The sequence below is a fragment of the Chiloscyllium plagiosum genome, chromosome 1 (assembly GCF_004010195.1).
Source record: "Chiloscyllium plagiosum isolate BGI_BamShark_2017 chromosome 1, ASM401019v2, whole genome shotgun sequence".
NCBI classification, from domain to species: Eukaryota; Metazoa; Chordata; class Chondrichthyes; order Orectolobiformes; family Hemiscylliidae; genus Chiloscyllium; species Chiloscyllium plagiosum.
In genome coordinates this window covers 125,321,180-125,335,799 of record NC_057710.1, presented here as the reverse complement: position 1 = coordinate 125,335,799, position 14,620 = coordinate 125,321,180, and the positions used below count along the sequence as shown (strand labels likewise).

General features: G+C 41.6%; 1 protein-coding gene across 4 annotated transcripts; it reads left to right on the top strand.

The window, feature by feature from the left end:
- The first annotated feature begins 668 nt into the window (after positions 1-668).
- prdm8b (PR domain containing 8b) lies at positions 669-14,045 on the top strand. Of its 4 annotated transcripts, none has more exons than XM_043696266.1 (5): positions 669-765; positions 1,551-1,716; positions 9,970-10,205; positions 11,123-11,354; positions 12,193-14,045. In XM_043696266.1, exons 3-5 carry the CDS (start codon positions 9,981-9,983, stop codon positions 13,452-13,454), a joined length of 1,719 nt encoding a protein of 572 aa, XP_043552201.1. In that variant the 5' UTR covers positions 669-765; positions 1,551-1,716; positions 9,970-9,980; the 3' UTR covers positions 13,455-14,045. The 4 variants fall into 4 exon arrangements, with proteins under 4 accessions (XP_043552201.1, XP_043552171.1, XP_043552180.1 ...); XM_043696245.1 differs by lacking the exons at positions 669-765; positions 1,551-1,716 and adding exons at positions 8,016-8,308; positions 8,524-8,574; XM_043696236.1 differs by lacking the exons at positions 669-765; positions 1,551-1,716 and adding an exon at positions 8,015-8,574.
- The last annotated feature ends 575 nt before the right edge of the window (positions 14,046-14,620 follow it).

Sequence of the window (14,620 nt, the reverse complement as noted above, 5' to 3'; positions counted from 1 at the left end):
ACGTCAAATCTTTGAATCTGGGGTATACAATTTATTCCAAATTCAGCGCAGTTTGAATAATTTTTAACTTGTTTGCTTCCATTGTGAAGTACGGTTTGAGTTCTGACTTCCAAAGTATCAACAGATGCAGATCTTCAATATGTGACCAGCAAAGTAGATCAATTTAATGCACAATCATGTCTTTATGTCTGTGTGATTTTGCAACTAGGCTATTTATTGTTACCTCCCCGCGGGGAGAAAGCGAGAGCAGCAACATCACTGTCTTCCCTATTATAGAGAAAAGAAGAAAGAAAATGCTAACTGCATGTTTGATTCTGTGTGGTCGATAACCCAAGGAGATGTCAAGATCTCAGCGCCATTGGGCATGACATTGGCTGGCTCAATGCCTAGCTGGTGGACCATGATAACTTGCCTTTATGGGTTAACGTTTTCATTTCCTCCCCTAAATACCTACACGTTGAACGATTGCTGCAGTCTCGAATCCATCGAACCGAAATGAGCTAAACTAGAGTTTGGAAAGTAATGTTCCCGCCCACACGCGTGCATCAGCCGCGCGAGTTCCCTCAATCGAGGTAACTTTGCATTTGCTATTTTTATTTCCTGGTGAGTATTGAACTTCCAATTGCACTCATCCAGGTATTGTCTTCAGCTAAAGGGTTGGCATGCTGGATATCTTTGTTACTTTCATACTCTAAGGAACTGAACAACTGATTTATCATAGCAGCACAAGCGATCTAGCGTCATTTGGCTGTTAATGGTTAGTGGGTAAGTCGTGTTCTACATATCCACATTAGATTTGTATTAAACAGTCATGTTTGACATTAAGATGCTCAATAAAGTAGAATTAATGAAACCACAATAACTTAGAACAAATAAATGCAAACTTCTGACAAGTAAACAGGTTACTACTACTTCCGAGTTTGTCTTTATGTAAACTTAGCAATAGCATGCTGCTAGAGACACACTTTGCTTTTTGCTGGTTTGATCTAATACAAACAATAGGATTCTATTACTTGTGTTTTTGTTTATAATAATTGGCAACGTTACATTTCAACTGTCCTTCTGGTGCATAGTATTTGTTGCTTGGTGGTTAGCAGTTTCCAGAGTTAAAGGAAGTGTGTGCAACATGGAATATTCATTGGAAGTTATCTTTGTTGGCGAGTACGATATGCTTTATTTACCAGGTGTTTACTATGGGATCCTGTCGTGATATAAGTACACGTTTTTGAAGTCTTTTGCCATTCTGATTACTTTTGCAACACTAGATTTTAACGATTTCCAAAGAATGCTATGGTAACACATTTAGTTATAGCACTAAGTCCGAAAGTCGTAATATCACACCAACTCCAATCAGTTTTAAAAGAAAATAACTTCTGCTTCTATATATGTAGCACATTTCTGCTTATTAGAGTTATTAAGAGACAGTTTTGTTTTTTTTTGTTTCTGATTAAAGATGATGCGGGGTACAAACTGTGAAGAAAATAGATTTTTTTTGCTTTATTGAGCGGAGTACGTGTTATTTGAATTCTAACAGTCAAATTATTCAGCAGATTGGTTGCCTCGAAACGACTGATACATGCAGACGCGGTTAATTACATTGCAACTGGAGAGAGGACAAAAGCCTCAACTGAGCACTTCAGAAAGAACAGCCTCCACACTTCTTGCAAACTACTGGAAATATTGTATTGTACACTTGATCAAATATATATATAAAAGGTAAGTTGGGTTATTTTCAGGTTTTTTGATTTTATTCTACGCTTTATATAAACTAACATTTTAAGTGTTGCTACTTCACGTAAAAACATATTAATGCAATGACTTATGCAAGTGAGTCGTCAAAAGTGATTTCTGACTTGGCAATATAGCATCCAATTGTATTGATGGTAGACATACTGTGATGTACAACAAGAAAGTAAAAATCCAGAAGAGATTCATCAACTAGCCAGTTTTTAATAATATTGGAAAGAAAATGTAAGATGGACCGTCTGAAATATATTTAACATTTAATGAATAGACAGTGCATTATACTGTACATCAGTATGAGCATATCAGGATGAGCACTTAAAATGCCGGGACATAGGAAGCTGTGGACGAAGTACAAGTAAATGGGATGAGTGTAGTTGTTTTTTGTTGGTCGGCATAGGCATGGTGGGTCGAAGTGTCTGTTTCTACGCTGTGTGAAGAAAGAAAGATCACAAACTTATGCTCAAAAAGACCATAATTGTTCGGCTTGGTGTACAGTTCGCCGAGCCATATACCCATTCGTGCTTAATGGAGACGATTAAAAAGACCCAAAAGATTGGCGCTCAAATTGTATGTTACTTAGATCAGAAATCTGAGAGAAGTTTGCAGTCTATAATTAGAACCTGGAACATTATGGCACAACATATTGTTTAGACGCAACGCGATACTTTGTTTCCAATACTGAAACCAGTAATATCCGACAGTCTCCTTTTGTCCACGAACCTGTAAAGTACGGTGCAACCATAATGGCCAGGTAAAAGTGAACTGAAAAGCAGTAAAAGGAAAACAGCAATGAATTTGTACATATTAAGCGATATCATATTATCTGCTGCTCATTCCCTTCTCGTGTGAAAGAAGGTAATTAGCCCGTTATGGAAGACGCGGAAAGTTCAGTTGTTGGTACTTATTAAAAGCAACCATTTGGACAAGACCGTAGGCATCTTTGTCACATGCATACACACATTTGGACAATTAAATAAGCTGGATAGACCTCTTTTCAATGTCAAAATAAGCATCGCAATGCACAGCAATTCGCTTTATTCGCATTTCATTTGCATTGTACAATTTTCAGCATAATTAACTTTCATAATCGAAACGCCTATATATCAATATCATACAAGTGTGTTCTTACCGCGTCTAAATCAGAAAGGAGTGGAACACAGCTGTAATACTGCCAATGAATGACTTTCATTTTTGACTGTTGCATCCATTGCAATTTTTTTTATTTTAAGGGTAAGAGTAACTCCATTATTTTGCGAAATGAGTAGCTATGATCAGTGTTCGAGAAAAGATACTGACATCGGGCTGCTCTGCTGGATACCCCTCCCACTGCCGAAAACATGGCATTTTTGTTTCACTTATGAAAGCACTTACAGGCTGTTAAAAACAGCGGGTGAAATAAAATTATTTGACTGTTAGTCAACTATTACGACTACTACTATTGACAAAAACGATCGTCCGGTATTTTATGATGAGCAATTAGATAGCACTTGACAATACTAATTACCTATTAAATTTCTCCACCCACCATTCAATAGTATTCCTCTTTCATTAGGCACATTTCTATAAGGTGACAGCAATTTCTTTAAAATAATAACTAAATTATAAAGCACTGAATTAATTTATCACCGCCAAGAAAAGTACATCTGATCTGAAGGAGTGCAATATGAAGTATGCCACTTTACCTATAGAACTGTGTGCTTGGTTCATACATGCAGGGATTGCTAGTGTGGAATACTGTAATTGATCCGATTAAAAGAGCGCCATTCTGGTCGGTATTAATAATGGAGATTAAGCATCAGTTAGAGCTGCATATTGCATTGTAAAGCCTACGGAGATGGTGCAGAATTTAGAAGAATTAAAGTACCGAATTTTCTTTCGAGTTGAGATGAGTAAACACAATTAGCGTAGAGTTTGACGTATCTTTTAAGATACTGCCCTCAATATGTGCGTTGTTTTGTCCACACGAAATTCTAGAATAAATTTATTGCCAGATTAAATGCATTTTTTGTTAAAAACGTAGCCTTAAGTTATGTACACAGCTTACTGTGAAAATCCTAAAACAATCGCACTTCATTTTTCTATGATTGGGCATGTGAAAGCCACTGTGTGAAGGGAAAAGTTTTGTGCAATCAATCTTTGCCCGTTTTACTGTGAGCTGCACTGGAGCCCTCACAGCAGCTTGAACTGACACACTGCAGCTGCGGTCGCAAGATCACCATGGTGGTAAGATGCACAGGAACAAAACACGCTGAAACCAGTTGGGTACCTGCAGTGGAGTATTACTCCCGAGTTGAATTAATCAATTTACCAATGTTGTCATTATATTACTTGTTAATTTATTATATGTTCCTTAGCATTAGGATTACTGATCAAAACATCCAAGTCAGACTCTAACTTTTATCCACATTCTGTAAAACGTTCATTTTCATTTTGATAGCGCGTCCCCAGTTGTTTTGTTTTTAAACAAATCTCATGACCACCGATCGAACCTAGTAAAATTCCTGACTTCTCTCACAATTTGCTCTGATAACTAATTACGTGTTGGTAGTACAGGACTTCATTTGGAGGGCGTGGATCGCCGCGACGATAACGCGAAATCTCAATAAATAGGCAGGTACCATTCAAAACAGTTTTCAGCTGTTGCATTTAATCACCACATCTCGTCAAAGTGATGGGCCAGCATTTAGAGTATGTATACATGAAAAAATATATATTTATAGTTTGTTTTATACGAGTCGGCCTTGCTTACGATAACGCTCATGGTCCATACAGTTGAAATTCTTTAACCGGGGACTGCGCTAGGTATTGGTTTGCAGCCAGCTTCGGTCCTGTCAACCTGTTTAGTGCACGGTTGTGACTCTGCACTAGCAGCCATCCTTCGTCACACACGTTGCTATTATAGTGGAGGCAGATGGCTACTGATTGGGCGAGCTTTGCGGTTTTAATACTGAATACTTTATGGAAAAGGGTTTCAGCATGCATCGTTGGTCAGAGGCACAATATGGGTTGGGGAGGAGGGAGGAAGAGTGGAGAAGGGAGATTTATGATAATAGTCTTTGAAACGTTTTGTTTGTTTTCTCCTAGTGATATTGCAAAAGAAGAAAAAAAAGCACCGCCTTTTCTATATTATTGTCTATTTTATGTTGTTTTTATTTCTCTCGAATTATTTAATCGAAAGGCTTTAAGGTTTTTGTGTTTATACTTGAGTGTCGCAATTCGAAGCTGATCAAAGTAATCACACTTGCCAAAGCAGCTATCGGCTGTTTACCTTTGCTAATTTTACGTTTTTATAGCAAAACATACTCTTTGATCATAGCTAAATAAATACCAGAGATAGACATGAATTGCAAACAGCCTACCGCTGCTGCTAGTATGTGTGCCTGTGCGTTTTTCATTGGGCACTGCAGGGTGAGTTTATTTATTGCTTCTGCAACCCATAATCATAAACACAATAAATTAAAATCAATATTTTCATATTTTTATCCCTACGTGATGTCGATGGTTTGGCATACAAGCCACTATTAGTTACAGTTTGATGCCCCACTTGAAGCCGCATATTATTCATTATGCTCTAATTCAGCGTAGAGTTTTGGTAATTCTGAAAATACAGCAGCGACAAAATAATACTTTGAGTGACAGCTTCCAGATTTCACACTTGATTCAGAAAATGCATCATTGAAGAGATAATGTAGCCACTGAATTGTTTATATAGCAACATCCCAAGCGTAATACTGCTGGTGTTCATTATAGTGAATTCATGTAGTTCGTGTTATACAATAAACTACAATAGTGAATAGTGTATAAACCACAGGCTTGCAGAAAATGTGTGTTTTCTGAGTGGAAATCTACATGAAGATGTAAAACATAGTATAATTACAGTTGTTCTGATTAAATATTCATGAAAGGAGTGTGCATATGTGTGTAGATATGTAGTAATGAGGAATGTTTAGATGTGTTCACGGGTATTATGCAACTTCTGCATGTGTAGATGCATATACAGGTATTTATATACCTCCATATGTGCATGAATTTTTTATTGGTGCTACACGTGGGGACGTCTGCGCATTCAGTTGAGGCATTCAAGAAGGTATTGGATAACTATTTGAATAGAAATAATGTGCAGGGACATGGAGAAACGTAGGAAATTGGTACCAGCTAATGATGCACGTTTGAATGTACGATGGGCCGAATGGAGTACTGCGCTGTGTATCTGTATATACCTAATATGTACAAAGCGTTCCATCATTCTATAGGGTGGCGTACGTTCAAATTTTTATTGCATATGTTCAAACAGCTAACATCCAGGTTATTGAGTAATCGGAATAGATTTAGATAGTAAAATCTGAGTTCCATTTTTTTTGCCAGAAAGTAGGTCGTTGGTGCATAGCCTGCCAGTGTTTGGTCCCGAGTCAAATTTATTAGCAGTTGCTGTTACCGGGTTTTTGCAATTGCCTTCCATCCTCAGCGAAGGCAAAGAAGCAGGTCCTAAATTCACCTCAGCCAGAGCTGGAAGCGAACTCGTGGAGAGCCACACGCGAGCCATCTCACCAACTGGGAGAATCAGCCTCCCAACATTCAAATTAGACGGAAGAATTTAAAGCTCAGTGGTTCCCTTGGTACTTCCAATAATGCAAGCCCTGTTAGCATCTGATGCAGTCATGACTTTTTAACTTCTGTTATGGAGCCTCTGATCATCCTGAGCTGCTAAGATAAAAGTTTGGTTATTCGCGATATTTGCAACCTTAGCCCGCGGACCGGTGTGAAATATTCGGCAGAAGTCGATAATCAAGAAAGGCGACAACTCTGCCAAAATCACCAATCCCGAATCTCTTTCTGCCTATTGGCATTGGCGCTTTTACAATACGTGTAATTACAGATTACGTCCGACTGATAGAAAATTAATTTTATTAATTACCATACTATTCTGCAGTTAATTAGAAGATCTGGCAGCCATTAGAAATGGCAGAAACAGTGCATTGGGAACTGCGTTTTCTAAAATCTTACGATATTAGTTTCGATTATTTACTGCATGGATCTCCATTATTCTAATGACGTTTTTAAAAACAAGTAATTTATGGAGAACCCATTAATGCAAGTTACCTTATCATACAGGGAGGGCTAGCATTGTATATTGGGGCAGCACAGTGGCTCAGTGGGTAGTACTGCTGCCTCATTGCGCCAGGGTTCGGTTGTGTGGAGTTTGTACACTCTCCCCGCGTCTGCGTGGGTTTCCTCCAGGTGCTCTGGTTTCCTCCCACGGTCCAAAAATGTGCAAGTTAAGTGAATTGGTCATGCTAAATTGCCCGTTGTGTTCAGGGATGTGTAAGTTAGATGCATTAGTCAGGGGTAAAAATGTACAACAATAGGGTAAGGGAATGGGTCTGGGTGGGTTTGTTGGGCCGAAGGGCCTGTAGGGATACACGTGAGTTGCACATGTATCACTCACATTTTCCAAAGAGGTTCTGATTCCAACCGGAAGGAAATTCACTTCGCTGTTTCGCAAATGACAAAGTTAGGCAGTACCTGACTTGAAATGAAAAGTAAATCCCGAGTTCTTTATTTTCTACGACACAAGGAAAGTTTTGCAGCAACGGTCAGGATCAGTCATCCCGAGTCACTTTTGAAGTAAATGTTTCAGACAAAACAAAAACAATTGTGCCCAATGAGAGTTGATGGTCCATTAATATTATCTGCCATCTGTGTTAAATAAGAAATGGTAGCACCCTCGCCCCCCCCCCCCACCTCCGCCCCAAAACTCTGTGTGTGTATGTGTGTGTATGTATGGCTGTTGTTGCCTCTCTTTTGGATGATGCATATTTTATGCCCTCAAATGGTCAAATAATGCTCATTATTGGTGTAATAGTGGGTGCGGTAGGGTGGTGGGGGTGGAGTGACGGCCAAGACCTTCCGCTCTTTACTCAGTTTCCTGTCAGCTCCTGGACCCAGGGTGGGCAGGGGGTGTATTAGGCAGAGGCACCCTCCTGCAGCCCATCACCTCCCGCCATCCCGCGCGCTGCCCCAGTTTGTGCGCCGGCAGTGACGGGGCGAGCACCCAATCGGACCCGGAGCCTGCACCGCGCGCGAGCTTCCGCCTTGTGTGTGTGTGTGTGTGTGTGTGTAGATGCGCGCGTGCGCCGTGCGCGGACGCGCGGCAGGTGCGGAGGGGCACGAGCCGCCACCAAGAAGCCGAGCGGGTGCCCGCTAGCCAATGGGGAGCAGCAGGAGCGGGTGGTTGGCTCGTGGGGGGGGGAGGGGGGGGCTGGAGTGTCACGCGCCATTGGACAGATGATCTCCACCAAAGTGTCTGCCACTTACGCTCGGGCCCATATGTAACTCTGCACGGCTCCCTCTCTCTCTCTCTCTCTGTTTGCAGCCGAACCGCAACGTCCCTGTCACTTTCACCAACGATGCCACAGCACTGACAGCACAGAGAGAGCGAGACGGCGCTGCATCTTCCAGCTGCTGCTCCTGCCTCCTCCTGTACACATCCCTTCCCAAATAAAGAGCACAGAAAGAGATCTTTTAAACAAAACACGTCGTTCTTGTTTTCTGTCTCTCTCTGGTGAGTCTCTACTTTTTTTGTGTGTTGTTGTTGTTGCTGCTGGTCTTCGCCCTAAACGCTGATTTGCTCTGCTGAGGATTGAAAGCAATGCATATTCATTAAGGCGTTTATATTTATTTATTTTCGGGACCCCCGGCCCTCAAGCGACGCGCAACCTCATTCACAATAAAACATTGGTGAAATGAGTTTGCATTTTTATTCTCTCGCAAACAAAGGTATATGGGGAGGCCGAGAGCAACGCGGAGGAGAGTTTTTTCTTTCATCAGGTAAGGAATATACTGTACAGTATCACTTTCTGAGAAGTATCGCGGCAGGTTTTGGTAAGAAGGTTCGATGCGGCGTTCAAACGTTGTTCGTGGACTCTGCAAGTTCGGCAAAAGACCATTTGTCCTTTTGGCTCGGTTCATATCGTGTTAATGATTTCAGTGTACATGTAGAATGAAAGGCTGCACTGGGTGAATGCTAATTGATTAGAATCGATGGTTACTCATTCACTAGCAATATTTTGGAAGTAAAAAGGACCTTATTTATATTTGAGGCAGAGAGTGTGGGTTATAAGTGGACTGTCTTTGTCTTCAACTTTTTTTAAAAAAAAATTCAGATGTAGACGCATAAACTGCTGATTAGTCGGACTACGGCCAAAGCATATGTTACATGTTCACCGTCGACATTTTGCTTATTTTTAATTTTTTTAAAACCCCAGATTGAGGGTTATATCTAAATGGTCATAGTAGAATCTTGGATTGACGAGGACATTGTACAATGCCATCGAATTCTACTTGATCCAATGGTCGAGGTTTTGGGCTTTGACAGAAGCCCTGACTCTGGAAGGAGTCCGGCAATTGGTGCTGAGCTCATTCAAACCTTGTGGTGAATAGCAGCGATGCAAAATTCCCTCTGTTTCCCACCCCGTCCAATTCAGATTTCACAAGCCACATTTGACCGAATCTCTCCCTGTGTAGAACAAGGTAACTGGGATTCATTCTCATCATAAGTAACCGTGGCGAGGTAAAATAATTAACTCTGCTTGCTGCTTTTAATTAAAGTCTCAGAGGGAAAGGGTTGTATTATGGTAATGAGATGCGCGGACGAAGAAGACATACGTTCTTTCTTGTAGAAAAGACCTAAACGTTATCCGACATCAAATCACTGAAAATGACAGGACCCTCTCAGTACATTTCACTTGCACCTCCAAACATGGGAGTAGTGTCATTTGGTGCTTATTGAGAAATGGTTTCCTCTGCGTTCAACCAAAATAATAGATCGAACTGGGAAACAAGGCAGGTACTGCTGGCACTTTGGCAATGTTGTATTCGGCATTTATCGAAACGCAACCAGCTATTACAAAATCTGCGCGAACAGTAGTCAACATAGGTGACAGAAACAAACAAGTCTTACTGGGCTCTCAATTTTCGCAGTTAAACTTTAGATTTGAGAAAAGGGCTGCGTGTTGTTCACTCTCCCGACGATGCTGAGCAGACACATCTCCGCTTGTACTGATTTCATGAGACTCAGATTTGATCCCGGAGTCTCGCAATTAAGATCGGAATTTATAATTAGACCGGCCGTTATTGTCGATGTCTTTTCTTCAAGCTGAAGCGTTTTGACTCTTTTCGTGTCTTTCAGCACTGAGATGACCTTTTTATATCCTTTCCTCCCAGAACAAGCCTTGATGATGGAAGATCCAAGTGCTCACAAGGGCTTTTGGGAGAGTGATGCCAGCAGAGCTGTCCAGCAATGTCTGACCAACATTTTCACCAGCGTGTATACAACCTGTGACATTCCAGAAAATGCCATCTTTGGACCGTGCGTGCTCAGCCACACATCCCTCTACGACAGCATCGCTTTCATTGCTCTGAAATCAGCCGACAAAAGAACCGTGCCCTATATTTTTCGGGTAGGCTCAGTTTCAATTCTTTCCTTTAGTCCCTCTTTTGGACAATATTCGATTTCCTCTTTTACAAATATTGCTACTTTTTTTCTCGGCTACTGACCTCGCGTTGCATTTTCTCTCCTTTTTTTCATCTAAGCTTTTCTTTTCCCCTCTTTGGTTTACTTCCGTAGTTCCTTTCCATCACGTTCCCTTCCCCTAGTTCTCTGGCATCGAGCTGAGTCCTTCCTTTACTCTCTCCCATGAGCATAGAAACGGCGCTAAAACACACACTTAGCCAAAGCCGGGCAGCAGAGGGTCATGGCTAGTGCGGTAGTGCCTGTCAACAGAAAGAGGAAATCACACTGAAGGCCTGCCTGTTATTTTGGGTACTAAACCTTCCGTCCTGTGATCGATTGATTGAGAGTTATAAATCCCTGGGATGTGTCAATCTAGCTGAGAGAGGGTTTCCTTCACATTGTGCTCTCCACCCCCACAACATTTTGAATAATGTTTTCCCGGAGCTATTTACCGTACAAAATCATTTCGTAGTTTAACGACATATGTAAGAAACACAAAAGAGTAAGCACGGTGTACTCGTAAAGTTTATGAATCTTGAAATCTGACCGCGATTTATTGCAGAATGCTTACAAGTACAGGCTCAAACGTTAAGTAGAGGCAGTATCAAGTAAATCATCACCTCATTTACTTTCATGATATTCAGCAATAGCGCACATTATCCTGCTAAACAGGACGACAGACCTTGAGGTTCCTTATTGTTAAATGATTCTGCATAATGCCTGGGAATCTGCAGTGAGACCCCAAGTTAATTTATGTGATGCGAGAGGCCGTCTGCAGCGAGAGACAGCACACATCGGATCATTGGTAATTGGCCTATATCCATCATGCATGTGCTCATAGTCTGCTTTTGCACTTCACTGTAGGTGGATACTTCAGCAGCGAACAGCTCCTCCGAAGGCTTAATGTGGCTCAGGCTTGTCCAGTCGGCCAGGGATAAAGAAGAACAAAATCTGGAGGCCTATGTGAAAAACGGCCAGTTGTTTTATCGATCTCTGAGGCGGATTGACAAAGATGAAGAATTACTTGTGTGGTATGGGAAAGAACTGTTGGAGCTGCTGCTTCTCAGCAACGTCCGGGCACAGGCCAAAATAAATGGTGAGCTGCGATTTATAATGTCTCAGAATGCAGCAGAAATGTACCCTTCTCCTTCCAAAGGTACACTCGCATTGAGATAGACAACACAACCTAGCATATCAGCCAGATAAATGCACTACCCTGTAGTCAGTTTGTACTTTTGAGTTAATTATGTACAGATTATGTAGTATTGTACAGATTTGTCACAAGATTACTTATGCAATAAATAGTTGGATAAATACATTAGTTTCAATTGTTTAAATTAATGAAACAATTTAGTAAAAGGGGCGGTGTGATGATAGATGGAGATAGATAGATAGATAGATAGATAGATAGATAGATAGATAGATAGATAGATAGATAGATAGATAAGGTGTGTAGATGTGTTGGAGCTGTCGACAGGTTAAAATACGGACAGTTAGACGGGAGAATGAATGACCTATTTCATGTGGTTAAATATCTCGACAAGCATAACAGAGAATAAAGAGTTACAAAAGGAGAATTAAAGTGGCACGAAAGCAAAATGTTGAGGGCACTGGAAATCTGAATTAAAGCACAAAATGCTGTCAAAACCCAGCTGGTCTGGCAGCATCTGTGGAGAGGGAAAGGTCAGGTGACCTTTCACCGGGAATAAAATCATCCGGTTGGTACCAGTGAATTATTGAAGAAGAAAGAAAAGGTCAATGCAATTATTATAATGACCATGAATTATTTATCCCGTAAATGAAATATTTTCAACATTTAATACGTGTGCCTTTAACCTTATGATTTATAGCCGGCTGTTAAATTATTGAACGCTGGAAGACAGTTGACTTGCAGGAGTGTGCAATCTCATTTTAATGTGCTTCATTTTACGCAGGATCTGCGCCATATACATGCCTGGAGTGCAGCCAGCGATTTCAGTGTGAATACCCCTTCCTAGCACATTTGCGATTCCGCTGTCAGAAAAGGCTGGGCTGCATTGCCACGGACGAGAACACCAAGAACAGCGGAGACCGTGAGCACCAAACAGTTGTCGGCTCCAGCGTTAAATTCAGCCGATCCGAGCGACTATCTGCCTTTGCCAATGTCGAAAATACCAAAACCATCACAGATTTTCACAATCTCGCCAGAGATATGGAAAATCCAAGAGAGAATGCGAGGAACCGTCGAGAAACGGAAAGCATAAATGAAAATAAGAGAAAGTACGATGAGGCGGAAGAAAAGAGTGACAATATTCTGCACGCTGCAAAACTGTCCGAGAGAACACTGACTATCCCAAGAGAAAATCTTCTCTGTCCTTCCCAGCAGCTCAGAGGAGGTTACTTCAACCTGAGGGAAAATGGAAGGTTAATGGGACCATCCAGCCCGGACGCTGCAGACACCAAGCGAAGCGCCTTCTTTGAGGTGAAACGAACTTCCCTGAACCTTAAACAGATCCCGAAAGATAGTGTCGCCGACATAGACGGTAAGAGTGGTGCAGCGCCCATCAGCAGCTCTCCCGAGAAGCCGCTGGACGTCAAGTCTGTCCTGACTGAAACACAAGTCCCTTCCTGCCTGGACAACATTGCCATGGGCAGTGCGTTTCGGAGCGTCTCTCAGCTGTGTGGCGGCGAGGAAAGGAAGAGTGCATTCTCGCAGCCAGCCAGGTCCTTTACCCAGCTCTCTCCACTCTTGGTGTCCCAGAAAGTGATTCCTGGCTTGGAATGTCACCCTGCCGTCGGTGACTCTGCGAGGCTTTATCCAGCCAATGCTTTAACTGCAAAGCTCCAGAGCGCGGAGGTGAACGGCAATTGTACCATGCAAGGGGGCCTAGCTAAACAAAGCCCTTTCGTCTATGCCACCGCCTTCTGGCCGAAGGCGTCAGGGCCCATTCAGCTGCAAGTCCCATCCGCACTGACCCTCCTTCCTCCTTCTTTCACATCCTTTTGTTTACCCGCGCAGAACTGGTGTGCCAAATGCAACGCTTCTTTTAGAATGACATCCGATTTGGTGTACCACATGAGATCGCACCACAAAAAGGAGTACGCCATGGAGCCGCTGGTGAAAAGGCGAAGGGAGGAAAAGCTTAAATGTCCTATTTGCAATGAATCCTTTAGGGAACGTCACCACCTCTCCCGGCACATGACCTCTCATAACTGAACTGCAAGTGTATGGCAGCTTACCATGTCAACTCGAGACAACTCAAGAACAAACGAAGGGAAGGGGAGATTGTGATGCACACATTATCACTTTACATTGAACATTTTTTACTTCCCACAAAACAAAATATACAAATGCGTTTTGTCATAACTTTATTTCCATTTAAATGCGTTTCGCGCTTATGAAAGTTTGGCAGAGCAATATATGATATTATCATGTTTAAGGACAGAATTTTATTTTGGATATAAGAAAAGTGAGAGAATGGATTTCAGTTTATTGACCTCATTGATACATTCCAATGATATTAAGATAATGAAGGCTGTACAAGCGGGAACTGCCAGGGCGGAAGGCTGGAAAAGTGCATGTCAGAATGGTAGATACCAACACCAAATACAGGCGGGAAAGTACCGAATCTACATCTTTTCTTTTGTAAATATTTTCGTTTTAAAGATCAAACGTACTATTTTGTGCCAGTGATAAGAAGTCTCAACAGTTATTGTATTTCTCACTCTTGGCGAAATTTACGAATCTTGATAGTTTATCTGGTCATTTTGGCTGGCTTCAACAATAAATAGCTTTATTTTTACTTGATCAAATGTATCCGTGTATGTAATTATTTAAATTAGTCGCTAAATCATTTTTACTGAAGAAATCGCCATAATTTTCTGAAAATGAATAAAAATGCAATGGGTTCGCTGAGTGACTCTTGCAGAAAGTTGGCACAGGTAAAACTGGGCCTCCCCTGGTGTGACCATTTCAGGATGCCATGATTCCAACTATCTCGTACAGTTTCTGCTTGCGGGATCACTAAGATTTGAAAATTCAAGTTGCGTTGTGGCACTGTCCAGTGTAAACTCTTGAAATGCATTAGCTTCACCTCGGGAATTAGAATAAGGTCCCATGTGGTAAGTACAGTCTGTAGGACAGCTACTAAATGTTGTTTCAAATTGAGCGTTCCAACAACTTCACAGCTGGAAGATGAACAGTTGTTTAAAAATCCCCTTCTCTTAATCGAGCTCGTTTTAGGTATAACCAAGGATTAACATTCAGTGATAAATATTAGAGGTCGCGAATAAACTGGCCCTGATCAATGTTCAATGAAACCCAGAACAAGGAGTTGAGAGCTCCCCTCTCAGCCCTCTATAGTTACTTAAGTAAGCTTCCAT

Bases quoted from the DNA above. Each gene is read 5' to 3' on its own strand.
- prdm8b (XM_043696236.1), top strand. From the start codon at position 8,490: ATGAGTTTGCATTTTTATTCTCTCGCAAACAAAGGTATATGGGGAGGC. The intron at 10,206-11,122 runs GTAGGCTCAGTT...ACTTCACTGTAG, and splicing joins CCGTGCCCTATATTTTTCGG to GTGGATACTTCAGCAGCGAA. The intron at 11,355-12,192 runs GTGAGCTGCGAT...CATTTTACGCAG, and splicing joins GGCACAGGCCAAAATAAATG to GATCTGCGCCATATACATGC.